This window comes from Centrocercus urophasianus, unplaced genomic scaffold (assembly GCF_019232065.1).
Source record: "Centrocercus urophasianus isolate 14NV4802_14NV808 unplaced genomic scaffold, USGS_Curo_1.0 seq_21, whole genome shotgun sequence".
NCBI classification, from domain to species: Eukaryota; Metazoa; Chordata; class Aves; order Galliformes; family Phasianidae; genus Centrocercus; species Centrocercus urophasianus.
In genome coordinates, this window is record NW_024884767.1 from 8,267,867 (window position 1) to 8,282,530 (window position 14,664).

At 40.4% G+C, this 14,664-nt stretch overlaps 1 protein-coding gene across 4 annotated transcripts in view; it reads right to left on the minus strand.

Annotated features, from left to right (window-relative positions):
• The window catches only part of IDUA (alpha-L-iduronidase), a 49,652-nt gene that overhangs the window by 13,251 nt on the left and 21,737 nt on the right, over positions 1 to 14,664 (minus strand). The window contains exon 3 of one of the 4 annotated variants that reach the window (XM_042822819.1): positions 4,659 to 4,754. The exons of the other annotated variants lie outside the window; for them this stretch is intronic. Within the exon in view, the coding sequence (XP_042678753.1) occupies positions 4,659 to 4,754 (96 nt within the window). The remainder of the gene's footprint in view (positions 1 to 4,658; positions 4,755 to 14,664) is intronic. 4 annotated transcript variants of the gene reach the window in all.

Sequence of the window (14,664 nt, forward strand, 5' to 3'; positions counted from 1 at the left end):
TTGTTTACTCTTTTTTTCCCACATAATACGAATCTTGTTGTTATAAGACTTAAAATTTTTTTAATTTTTTTTATTATATCATTTTGGGAAAAAAAAAAAAAAAAAAAAAAAAAAAAAGTTAAATGTAAATACTGTAGCACTTGTCTGCAGATAATTAGTCAGATACCTGCTTTCTTTTGGCTTTCAAAATTTACACGTAACTAGGGTTCTTGGAACTGCACACTGATTTCCTTCCTCTGAAGGGTGTTAAGCAAAAGCAAGCCATTTTTCTCGTCCAACACATGCCGTTTTCCTACTTCAGTGGCAGTAACAAAAGCAATATAATTAGGATGCCTGTCGGGTTTTGAGTGCTTAGTGTTAGTTTCTCTAACTTTTTGCTACAGCAGAATTCACCTAGACTGCTTTGGGCTACCCTGGTTTTTCAGTTTCCTTTTGATTTCCTACTCAAAGGCCAGCTTTGTCTCATATTGCTAAGGCTCTTTAATTTACAGTATATAATACAGCTACACTATAGTGCTTCTATGAGTTTAGGCCCACCTGGGAAACAGCTCCATACCTTTCAAAGAACAGCATATTTACATGTGAAATGTCTGCAATTTTTACTTTACTGTTAGCCTTTACTTCCTATTTCTTTTGCACTTCTAGGATCTCAATCTGCAATGATTTTCATTTCCAACTTGCATCTGTACCTAGAAGTGGAATTATGTTAGCCACATTTAAATGCATATGTTCGAACACATAGGAAAATCCTAAGGGGCTTCCCTTTGTGTTAGCAATGCTTGCAGGAGTAGACAACTCAGGAGTGCACGATTTGGGAATGGAGCTGCACGAAATCAGTGAAATTCTTCCACCCAGGGGCTGCGAATTTCTATTTGCAATTTATTTATGATACATTTGAAGACATACCTTAAATGCCTGAAAGACTTTTCTTACTCAATATCCAATGAAAGCAAATATGATGTGCTACATGGGTTGTGTACTGTTTCACATAATTTCTGAACCTGTAGCTTGATTTAACTGAAATCTGACACAATAGAATTCTTGCCAGTATGATGTGCCACCCAGGAATTAAAATTAACTTTTGTTGAAAATATTCTGGCAATATAACTTATTGCTGTTCAGCACAAGCTATAGACTGGTGTCAAAATTCTGCCCTCGATATGCACTGACTAAAGGTTTTGTAAGCACTCTTTTAGTCCAACCCTAGTCAAGTAAGACGGCTGGTCAGGAAATCAGAAATGATTTCTCCAGTCTTGCCAGAGAAACCAGATTTCACTGGTAGAGTGCAGCCTGAGCTCTGCCCCTGCTGTCTCATCTACTCTGTCCCAGGTACCTTGTCTCTGCTATGGAGGTACAAAGGAGCTGCAGATACAGTGTCCTAAGATAGAAGCAGGAGAGACAGTCAATTGCAGATCTGTGACTGACTAGATCTAGCAAGGAATGCTAGCCACAAAGGGTAAAAAGTGGGAGTAGGACAATCAACAGAAGAACTATTAAATCACTGTTCTCTGTTGAGATTCACAATTCATTTATTTCCATGCCATTAACAGAGGAGAATGACTCCAAGCCTGCTAAGTTGAGGCTTCTTCTGACCTCTCTTGACAAGGGAAGACTTCACTGAAGAACCTGTAATAGTAATCCTGAAGTTCTCAGAGAAATAAGGGGCTCACAGAATTGCCTACTGAATAAAGAATTATGACGTGAAGTAGAGAAAGTGCCATCTGCATCTCTACCATCTGCAGAGCAAAACAGGCAAAAAAACCATAATCCAAGCCATATTTACCATACCAACTCCATCTGTGATACAACCAAGCACATACTTTTAGTCCCAGAAGGTCACACTCTTACTAAAGACCTGAGGCTGGCTTTCCTCTTTCAAGGTATGCCCTGCCACCATGACAGACAGTGTTGTGTCTGCAACTACTGACAGGTTTGATGTTCCTGCCAAAGTCAAATAATGTAACAGAATGATTAAATAATTAAGCAAATGGAAGAAAGATTTATTTTAGTATTTATTTTACTGCCCACAGAGCATTTCAGAAGTTACTGCTGGACTTACAGTATAGTTATTTGGAAGAAAAATAAAAAAGAAAAAAAAAGTCTGGCAGTCCCATTCCAAAGTTCAAAGACAAACATTTTGCCACAGAATGTTGTCTTGTTCCCACAGATCCATTAACTATTTCCAGTTATACCCTGTGTTCTATTGAAATATTTGCTTACCTGTACACTTACATTCAGTGAGCACAGAAATGATTAACTCTACTGTCTTGTAAATACTTAATAATGCCACACAAATAATAGCAGAAGAATGAAAGTCTTTCTAACAAATATTGGCTCAACTGTCAGGCTGCTACAAGACGTGATACTAAATATAATTTTATGACATTAATGACAAAACAAAACTGATCAACTCAGCAGTCAAAAGATTGCATTGCCTTTGATAATTAATAAACTTGTAAACTCCTATAGATCTTCAAGCTTTTTTTTTTTTTTTTTTTGAATTTTCCCTCCCGGATTTCTCTTAAGTCATTGTTTCCAGATGCCTCTGTCTTCATTTATTAGCAAGCAGAAAGAAATCTATGTACTTATTGTTTCACCTGAACACCTGTCAGGCTAAGACTGCTCTCAGTTTGTTGTTGGCTATGTCAGATGTGGAGCAGCAGTCACTGTCTCATTTGTGCCTGGCTTTCAAAAGTCACTTAACTGGGCTTTTCATGGAGACTTGCCAGATGAAGTTTTACTCTTCTTCAGTCACAACAAGCAAATGCATGTTAGCATGTTTACTGGTATTTTGGCAGCAATGTCCTTGTAAGCCTAGGCCTAGTTTGCTATATTCCAGTGATGGCACTTCTTTTCAGTCTTTGTCACAGTCTCACTTCCAGACTCATTTATTTGCGCTGCCTTGTGAGAGCAACAGCTGTGAACATGAACAGGGATGAGTAAGGGGAGGTGTGTGTAGGGACTACCTGCTTGCCGTCACAAAATCTTATTTCTTTCCTTCCTGGAAAGAAGGTTTTTTGTGGGCCATCCTTTGCTGAGTCAAAGATTGTAGACCATTGTTAACAGCTTTGCTTTTCTAGAGTATGGAGGAAAATTATTTTCAGGTGCACAGGCAGCTCCTGGACAGCTTGCCAATGCTCTGCCAAAGGCAAAGCATACCTGATCAATCTGGTGGTCTTTTATGGTGGAGTGACAGAATCAGTCAACAAAGGAAGAACAACTGATACAGTCTTTCTGGACTATGTAAAGTCTTGAACACAGTTTCACATAACATCTTTCTCTCTAAATTGGAAAGATAAGGAGTTGAGGAACTGGATGCATGGACGCAGACACAGGGTTGAAGTCAGTAACTCTCCATCCAGGTGGAGGCTGATGATACATGAGATTGAAAAGTGGGTCCACATAAACATAATGCTGTTCAAAGAAGCCAAGCGCAAGGCTTAACTGGAACAATCCCAGATATAAACATAGAGTTTATACAGGCACAGCCCTGTGGAGAATGATGTGGGGTCTTGGTAGACAAAGACCTGCACGTGAGCCAAAAGGGTGCAGTGGCAGCCCACAAGGCCAATGGTGTCCTGGGCTGCAACAAAAGAGGAGTGGCCAGTAGAGAGAGGGAAGTAATAGTCCCTCTCTGCTCTGTCCTTGTGAAGCCCCATCTGGGGTACTACATTCAGGCCCCCAGCAAAAGGAAGATGTGGAGCTGTCAGAGCACATCCAGAGAAGGCCACGAGGACGATCAGAGAGGGCTGGAGCACCTCTTCTATGAAGACAGGTTGAGGGAGCTGGGATTGTTCAGCTTGGAGAAGAGAAGGCTCAAGACCTCTTTGCGGTCTTTCAGTAATTAAAGGGAGCATATCAATAGTAGGGAGACTAATGTTTTACATGGGGAAACAGCAATAGGACAAGGCAAAATGGCTTTAAAATAAAAGAGGAGAAATTAACATTACATACTATGAGGAAATTCTTTATTCAGAGGGTAGTAAAACAATGGAACAAGTTGTCCAAAGAAATTGTGGATGTCCCTGGGGGTGTTCAAGGCCAGGCTGGATGGGATGGTCTGATCTTGCTGGTGGCAGCCCTGCACACAGCACGTTTAAGGTCTCTTCCAACCCAAACCATTCTGCAATTCTCTGATTCCATGAATATATTGCAAAAGCTTCATGTTGTGAATCTTATCCATTCCACTTTCAGTCTATTTCCCATTCTCTTACTCAATCTCTCATGGGGGAACTGACAACCTCGCTTTAGCAAGTCAGCAATTTCCCATTCACTCACTCAATCTCTCATCGGGGAACTGATGACCTTGCTTTAGCAAGTCAGCAATCTATTTCACAGCCAGATCTGCTTCAGTTAGCACAGCTGTTGCTTCTGCTCCTTGGCCTATGGCTTCCTGTGCTCAGCAGGTTGCATCTTTCTCTCTTCTGTCCTAAGTTGATCCTTTCCAGGGGTACAGTAGTAAAGTCTGTAAAGCAAGTGCACACACAGACATTGGACCAAATACCTTATCTGTAAAGACATCAGGAAATACATAGGCAGGGAGTGTTTCTGTTCCAGGTAACCTTCTGTCAGGTATTGAATCTCTGATAACATGTGAAAGTAATTTTATCAAACGTTAGTGAACAAAATTCTCTGTAAGAGGAAATAATGTGGCTGACCTCCATCGGTACATCATAGTCCTGATCAGGAAATGAAAGGCAGCATATGGGGTAACCATCAGCAGAGGTCTTCTACTGAAGAGAGCTTTGTCTGGTCTAGAAGTAAGATGAACAGGAAATACCTATATATTAGAGTAGTAGCTTTCTCATACAGACATTTTGCTCAACTTGCATAGCCTCCCTTAACATTTCTGGTGGATACAGATAGTACACAAGTCAAAAACGTGACTTGCTTTCAGTGCCTGAGAACAGCAACAGCAGCAGGGCCAGACATGTCTATTGTTTGTCTATCGCTCTCTTCTAGCAGGTTTGCAGTGTGGCTAACATCATTCTCAGAGCAGCAGAGCCTGCTACATATTCACTAGAAGCTTCTGCTGGAAAAGACTGGTGGTCTAGTTGTGGATGCAGACAAAATCAGGGACAGAAAATTGGCACAAGGTGTTAGCAGAGGTGAGGTGCAAATGATCTCTTAACAGTAAACATAATTTTTCCATGGGGCACTGGCTGGCTTCAGAATTGAAAGCTGAAGTGCACAAGGGAGCCACCTAAAAAAAAAGACTCTCATTTGTGGGAGGATTTCTATATTACCTAGAGATAACTGAAAGTGGGGCCTGAGATAAGAGGCAACTTGCTATCATGTCAGCTGAGATAATGATCATATCACATACCAGTATTAATTTGACATAGATGTTTAGTTGTATGATGGAACATCACTATGTGTCCTGGTAAGCTGGTTCATGCAAGCATACACTCCTTTGGCCCATAGTGCAAGGATGTAGTTTTTGGCTATACTGGGCAGTCACTATTGTTCTGGTGACATAGTATGCATGGTAATTAAGCACCACATCTCAAGTGTAAACAACTTTTTGAGGTGACTACTACAGCGAGCATCCTTAGATACAATATCCCAAGGAATTGCTTACTGCATTTTTTGCATCCTTGATGCCATTTTAAGAGACCACGAATCTCCAGAGCAGACACAATATACTTGATGAACCAAAAAAAAGTCCATCTACCCTGTGTCTTACTTTTTACAAGCGGAGAAACTTCTTCCAGGAAATGTTCACTGAAAAAATGAAGGCACAAACACTGATAAGCTCTGTCAATTCAACCTCTTATTGCCACAAGGTTATCCAGAAGGACCCATTTTTGGAAGTAGCTGTTTTCTTTAGCCAGGAAAGTAGGCTGTGAAGCGACAGTAAGTCACTTGTGGGCACAGCATCTTCAAGATGAAGGTCAAGAGCTATAGAGAGGATACGTACGCAAGTTTATCTTTTCAAGGAGGCCAACTTGCTGTCCTCCAAGTGTCTCTTACAACACAAAAGGATCCTGCTTCCTTGTTTTTTGGCAGCTGTGAGGAATGATACGGAGCCAGTTTAAAGTTCAGACTGTTACAGAGAACTTGTTTGCTCCAAAACCACCAACAGTATGCATTAAATTCTTGTTCTACTGATCACTTTAAAACTTCCTGATCTCAGAAGCAGGCCATAAGACTGCATCATGGGAATGATACCTCAGAGTGAAGGGCAGAGTATATTTCATGAGCATTCACCTTTCCAGAAGTCATCCTCTCATGGTGATTGCTCCAGGTTTCTTCAACGCAAACTAAAAAAACTTCTAAACTGATACCTCAGCTTTAAGCAAAGATCATTAGTGACTAACTACGAAATCAGCAGACTCCTGGGTTACTAATAAACAGCACTCTCCTTTCTGAACTCATTGGAAGCTGGCACTATGGTATTCATTCACAATAGAACTTCCTTTACCATGTTCTTGCTCCACTCAATCTTGTTTCCTACAACCATTATGTGTATGGAAGTCAGTCCTTTTCTGTGAAATCCCTGTCTCCCAAAATAAACACAATTACTCAACCATTTCAGATTCACAAACACTGATCATTCCTCCACACCAGTCCCTAACCAAAACACTGTCTGTGCTTTTTACAAAGGCACTGCAGGACAGAAAGCCTAATTTAGACAATTTTTCCAAACTCTAAAGCCAAATATTACTTCACTCATGCTAAAGAACAGGCACATTTTGTAATTTCCAGTTTTATTTGTTAGCATTAATACAAATCTCATTTGCTTCTCAGCTATATCATTTGTGTAAACACAGACTTAAAATCTGCTTGCTAATAGCACAGCCTCTGCACAGAGGCTTCTGCACAGAAGCAGAATGCCAAAAGACATCATTCCATGCTGAGGACAGAACTGGGTCTGTACTAAGCATAATTCACTCACCCTGTACAGTGAATGAGTCAGCCCAGCAGTAAGGGAAGGGAGGATGCATTGCAAACTACACAGCCAGGCAGCATCCAGCTCTTGCTGATGTCACAGCTTGTCACAGTTAATCTATCCACACAACCAACCAGCGCGATACATGCACAAAATGAAGGACGGGTACGAATCTTTGTGGCTTAGAAACAAACTGGCTTCATACATGCAAAACAAGTCTTTTTTTTAATTGAAATTCACTACCTCTTCTAGAAGCCAGCCAGGAGGCTGTGCATTCAGCTGAATCTTTTTTATCTTGAGATATACAAAATCAAATTTGTATTCTATTTATAGAGCATTTTAATTACCTCCTTTCTTCTTTGATATCAGCACTATTAGACCTTTACCTTGCAAAACAACTTACAAAATCTGTGATCTGGCTAAATCTCCCATGCACAGAAATGTAAGCAAACAATGAATGCTTTCAAGCTGATGCTAATTGAGGCCTATGATTTCCTATTTCTTACTCAGCCTGCTTTTGTGAGCACAGTCCTTCCTTCAGCAATGTGCATGTTGGTTGTGGGGGGAAGAAAAAGAGAGAGGCAGACAAAGCATCAGCAGCTTCCTGTGCCAAGGTGAGTTAGCTTGCTAGGAAAATACTGTTAGTCTGTTGTGTCTCTAACCCCCACCTCCCTCCTTTTGGAATAAATTTAAGACATAAAAGGGAAAATAGGCTACAAGATCGTAGCAATTTAGGCAATAGCAAAAGGCATTTTGCCACGTGCCTCTCCAGACGTGAACAGATCCCGTAAGATTATCTAGGCTTGTATAATTTATTCTTGTGGGATCTTGTTGTGATCTCTTGCTGAGATCTGCTGTGTCTACATTCATTTGGAAAGGGAATTAAACTGTAATAATATCAAGAATCCAAAAAAGGGACCAGTTTTTGATTGATCCTTGGCCACAGATTTAAAGGCACTTTGAAAGATAGGTTCAGATTCTGCTGGGCTTCTTAAGCAGACCTTTCTTTCTGATTGGGTTTGATGTATAGCAATGATTTTGCTTCTCCATTAACACATGACTACCAACGAAATGTTTACTGTAATTTTACACTGTTCTTGCTGATGGCACTCTAAATGATGTCAGCTATAAGCAATCTTTTAGAGAGTTGAGTAGGGAGACTAAACCTGTAATAAGTGCTAACAACAGCAAACAATTACATAACAGCAAAACATGGACTAAACACTAAAGTTGCAAAGATACTCAGCAAGCAGTCAGCTGATGTATTTATCTAGTGTCTTGTTGGAGTTCAGTTAGCACATATTGTCTAAGTCCAGATGCTGCTGAATCTATATGCATGATAAATGTCCTTTCAGGTATGTATTCCTATGTTAATCCTGGTTTGCAGACAGGCAGAGGTGACCGTTCTGAATATATCACTTACTTGCAAAATGAGAAATAAACGATACTGGGTCCACTTCTTAATTTACTGACATTAAATAACTTTTGATGGTGAAAAGGCAGTGTGAATATGACTTAATTTTTCCTGAATTTTTGTGATGAGTTGTTTCTGAATACTTCAGCACTGTTAAGTGAGCACTATCACCCAATATAAAGTGAGCAGCTCTTTAAACAGCTGTCATTTTCAAAAGATGTGTCATTTTCTGGCTCTTGAAATGCAAAATACAGCAATACCTCTTATAAATGAGCTGATAGAACTAACAAATTGCAGACAGTTTTCAGCAAGATACAGACCCATAGCTTTCTGTAAACTTCTAGCTAATAACATTATTCTGAACCTGGTTTTGGCATTACAACTTAGGATAGTGATATATGATCACTAATAGTTTTTCCACTACATGGTCTTCTTTGCTTCACGCATAACCCTTTTTTTTTCTATTTGTTCCTTAAAACTTTCACTAATATGGAAAACCTTTTCAAAATAAAGAAAATGAAAATTTAGTTCACAATGAAGTAAGAAGTGCTCTGCTTTCTTTGCGTACAGAAGAGTTTTTGAATATCCAGTCAAAATCACACATTAATACAATGTACAGATGAAGAGGCTTCAGTGTTGCTTAGGGACTATCCTTCCCATAGTAAATTTGCTTCTACAATTTAGAAGTATCAATGGTAACATTCATCCCTAACTGATGAATAAACAGGCTTCAAAGTTCAGTCTGTTTATGGATGAAAATGTGAAAAGGAGATCACAGCTCCCAGTCTGGAGAACAACCTTCTCACAAGAGGTATGACATAGCTTCAGAGAAGCTGAGTGTACGGAGAGATTCTTATCTATCTATCTATCTATCTATCTATCTATCTATCTATCTATTTTGCTGTTGTTTTTAAAGGAGGTAACGAAATCTTTGAAAGTAATTTTCAGACATTAAGGTAGACTCTTGAAGATCATTACTAAGGGGCATCAATTCAGGAAACTTATTGCAGTTTTGTTTACTAGGCAGACAAGCTCACCCATTTTACACTAAAAGCCATCTGAAGGTATGTAATTCATGCTGGAACTAAAAGTTATCAGCCAAGCTTCCACTACAAAGTATTTTCATGAAAATCCTTTTTCAGTGGATACTGATCTACATTAATTACCATGGACAGCTCATCACTGTGTTTAAGGACTGTTCTGCACACGGCGTTACTGTAATTCCATTTATTGTAGTTTATTTTCTGTCCTAACTAAATAAGTATACAAAACTCTTGCAACTGTTAATGCAGACCATACTCCTATTTGGTCTCCTTGCAGTATTAAAACAGAATAGCAGAGATGAGTAAGAAGGCAGAAATTGACAGCCCCTGTAGTTTAACATTTTTAAGCTTATCTTTTACCTGTAACTACACTCTACAGGACACAGATACTGTTACTAGTTATTTGTGTTATCTTACTTTATATACTGCTGGGGTAATATAATTGGACAGATTCAATCTATATCACAGCATAACTTCTAATCTACTCTTGTAGAAAGCTGTGCTCCTGAGCAACTGTGCTACTGTGCATTGATAAGAAATCTGTTGTGGATTTACTGCAGCTGTTTTGTGCCTTTGGTAAGTGCTATGCAACTGGTTTTATGTTCGTAGTGGAAAGAATGCATATTAAAGAATGGTCTTGTTCAGCTTTATACAGATACCTGTTTGTTTGCACTGAACTTTACTGATCTCAGTGTTTCTCCTGACATTAGAGACTACAGGAAAAAAAAAAAAAAAAAAAAAAAAAAAAAAAGAAATAAAAGAAAAAGAAGAAATAAAAACCTAACTGCTTTTTTCACTCCCACATATGTATCATTTTCAGCTGCACTTTTTCTGCTCTTGTCACAGTTAGAGAATGAATGTTAGACATAGCAAGCAAAGGCTTTCAAAAACTGGAATTGTGCATTTGTAATTTTCTCAGGTAATGCTTGCAGGAATTCTGGGAATGTGCTGGTGAGTTTTATTTAAGAGACTCTATGCTATTGGAAGGATTTAGTTTCTGGTCCTTGTATTTTCTTCTGTGGACAGATCACAGACTTGGTGGCCTTCCTAACACCATTACAAGATCCTGGTATACTGGTGGTTATGAGCGTTGGGAGCAGAAGGGGGGACTGGAAGACGTAGAAGTGTTTTCTACAGATTGCTCTGGGCTAGGCTTCCCTTGTGTGCCTGTCAAAGATTCAATCGTTTTTTTTTGCCAGTAGAATTCCAGTCAACTATTTTCTTCTATTTCTGCTCTTTTAGAGAAGTAAAAAAAAAAAAATATTAACTGTGAAAATCACCTTGCAAATGTTCATTTTTCCAGCAACACATCTGGGGGGTCCCAGCACAAGGGAGATATGGACCTGATAGAACAGATCCAGAGAATAGCTGGAAAGATGGATCTGAATCACCTCTCCCATGAACAGGCTGAAAGAGCTAAGATTGTTCAGCATGGAGATGAGATGGCTCTGGGAAGACCTTATAGTGGCCTTCCGATACCTAAACATGGCCCACAGGAAAGATGGGGAGGAACTCTGCATCAGTGAGTGTAATGAAAAGACAAGCAGTAATGGTTTTAAGCTATAAGTGGACAGATTTAGATTAGACATTAGAAGGAATTATTTAATATGAGGGTGGTGAGAAACTGGAATCTGTTGTCCAGAGAAGCTGTGGATGACATGTCCCTTGAAGTATTCAGGGCCTGATTCGACGGCACTTCAAGCAACCTGGTCTAGTGAGATGTGTCCCCGCCCATGGCAGAAGGACTGGAACCAGATGATCTTTAAGATTCCTTCCAGCAGAAACTATTCTATCCGTCTGTGACTCTATGAAAACAAAGTTAGAAAGTTGCTACTGACTCTAGTAGGGATCAACCAATAAATGTATGTCCTGTAGTGCTCTAAAATGCCTGGGAAAGGTGCTGTCAGAAAGAAATGCAGAGAGGTCTATTTCAAAAAGTTTTAAGTGGAGAGAACCCAAATAATTTGCAACATCCAGTGCAAAAAATGATCATATTGGAAACACACCATCATATTGGAAACACATCACATCACATCATATCACATCAACACATCATATTGGAAAAGGGTAGGCAAGTTTTGTTAGTCATTTTGTTTCATGAGTGGTGCTCCCTAGGGTTAGTACCTAGGGGCCCATCCTGTTTAATATAATCACTGATGACCTGGATGAGGGGACTGAGTGCATCCTGATTAAATTTGAAGATTACACCAAGCTGAGTGGAGGGGTCAATTTGCGTGGGGCTAGGAAGGCTCTTCAGAAAGATATGGGTAGGCTGGATAGCTGGGCTGAAGCCAGCAGGATGAAGTTCAACAAGACCAAGTGCCAGGTCCCACACTTCGGTCACAACAGTCTTATGCATTGCTACTACCAGCTTGGGACAGAATATCTGGAAGACTGCATGGAAGAAATGGACCTGGGGTGTTGACTGAGAGCCAGTGACATCCTGGCTTTTATCAGAAAGAGTGTAGCCAGAAGGAGCAGGGAATTGACCATGCATGCCCCTGTACTCAACTCTGGTGAGGCAGCACCTCAAGTACTGTGTTTAATTTTGGATCTCTCACTACAAGAAAGACACTAAGGCCCTGGAGCGTGTCTAGATAAAGGCAATGAAGCTGGTGAGGAGTCTGAAGTACAAGTTTTAGGAGGAGCAGCTGAGCGAACTGAGATTGTTCGGTCTGGAGAAGAAAAGGCTTAGGAATGACCTTATAGCTCTCTACAACTGCCTGAAAGGAAGCAAAAGAGGAGATTAAACTCTTCTCCCAGATAGTAGGAGGTAAGACAACAGTGAATGGCCTCAAGTTGAGCCAGGGAAGGTTTAAGTTGTATATTAGGAAAAATTTATTCTTGGAAAATGTGGTCAGGCACTGGAATGGGCTGCCCAGGGAGATTGTGGAGTCACAGTCCCTAGAGATGCTCAAGAAATGTCTAGATGTGGTACTGAGGTACACAGTTTATCAGGGTTATACTGCTGGCAGGTGGATGGTTGAACCGAATGATCTTGAAGGTCTTTTCCAACCTTGGTGATACCATAATTCTATTCAGAATATGGCATTCACAACTTAAGAGGTCATTTGAGAATATAAGCCTTGGTTCTAAGGAACAATTACCAAACTGGGTGAAAGGATAGATTTGAAAGACTAGGCTTGATTTAAATTGCTTTATGTTCAGAAATAAATACCACAGGCCTGAAAAGAAACAAACAGAAGCAATGAAGCCACTTTCTGTTCTGTGGTACTTTATATTGAAGAGACACACTGCCTTACCACCTACAGTGTGTGCAAAAGTCATTACACATATTAAGCATGCTATTGCTTCCCTCTTGTATGCAGAGTATGTTCTAGAAACCACCTTTTGACAGGCAAAGGGACATGCCACGATTGCTGCTTGTCATGACTGTCAGTTGTTCAACCAATGCTTGATAAGACTTTCTACAGGAAAGAGGTAAGAGAAAGGATTTTAAGACTCACATGAACTTCTTAAGCTTCTGGGATAAGAGTGTCCCAACTACTACAAGGAAGTTTGAGATCTTGGAAACAGTCACTGGTTTTTGGAATTCATGACATTTAATAACACAGAAATGTGCTTCTCTTTCTGCTCCACTTTCATGGTGGAGTTGTGACTTCTCATTTCCTTCATTTTATTATTTCCTTTCTACTCTTACAGAAAAACAAACAACTTCTTGCTCTGGAATAAAAGGCTTTGTTGGATCCTGACCCTTCGTAGACATGTTTGTACACTGTACCCCAGAAACAATTCCCTCTGCTGGCAGAGAAGGAGTAATCATATTTACCTATCCAGAAACATAACTTGATTCAAGTTTCACATCTCAGATTCTTATGGCAAGCAACTGTACCTGTTCTTTCTTGGCTGAGAAACACACACATCTCCTCATCCTTTAGCTTGTAGCCCAACATAACTTCTAATAGAAACACTGGAAATTCAATGGCTCAAATGGCAAGTTCCAAATGCAGTTCCTATGAGTCATTGGTCTGTGCCCAGTCTGTTAACTTACACTGCCTAGTTACCACATTAATTAATGTTAGGAAAAGCATGATTATTGGTTATTTGGACAGCTCTGCACCAAGTAAAAGCTAAGGTAAGAGAGTAATTTCATACAGTCCTATCACAAAATCATAGAATGGCTTGGGTTGGAAGGGATCTCAAGGATCATCAAGTTCCAACCATCCTGCCACAAGCAGATTAAGTAATAGATCAGGTTGCCCAGGAATCCATCCACCTTGGCCTTGAATATCTCCAGAGATGAGACATTCACAACCTCTCTGGGCAACCTGATCTATTCCAGCACCTCACCACTGCCTAAATCTTCCCTTCACCCTTGTTCTATCACTGTCTACTTATGTAAGAACTTTCCCTCCTGTTTATAATCTCTCTTTAAATACTGGAAAGCTCTAATGAGGTCTCCCCACAACCTTCTCTTCTCAAGACTGAACAAGCTGACTTCATTCAGCCCCTCTTTACAGGACAGGTGTTCAAGCCGTATGACCACCCTTCTGGCCTTTTTCTGGACCCGTTCCAAAAGTCTGACATCTTTGCTGCGTGGTGAGCCCCAGACCTGGATGTGATAGTCCAGGTCTCACAAGAGCAGACTAGAGAGGGACAATCCCCTCCTTCTCCCCGTTGGCCACTACTCTTCTGTTACAGCACAGGCAACTGTTGGCCTTCTGGGCTGCAAGCACGCACTGCTAGCTCATCTTAAGTTTTTCAGCTACCAAGACACCTAAGTCCTTCTCAGCTGTGCTACTCTAAAGGAGTTCTTCTTCCAGTCTGTACACACATCTGGGACTATCCCAATCCAAGTGCAAAAACTTGCACTTTGCTTTACTGAGCCTCATTAGGTTCACATGGGCCACCTTTCAAGTTTATCAAGGTCCCTCTGGATAGCATCCCTTCCTTCTGCTGTACCAACTGTAACACTCACTGTGGTGTAATCAGCAAACTTGCTGAGGATGCACTCAAACCCATCATCTATGTCACTTATAAAAAGACTACTGGTCCCAAAACAGACCCCTGGGGGACACTGCCTGCACCGGGACGTAAAGCCACTAGCCATAATTCTCTGGCTTGTGACCTTCCAACAAATTCCTTATCCATCGAACATTCTACCCTCCCATATGTCCGTATCTCTCCAATTTAGAGATAAGCGTGTAGTGGGGAAAAATGTCAAAGGCCTTACAGGTAGCCAGGTAGATGACATCGCTTGCCTCCCCTTTGTCCACCAATGCCACCACTCCATCATAGAAAGCCACTAGATTGGTCAGGCACAACCTTGGTGAAGTGACTTGATCATTTATACA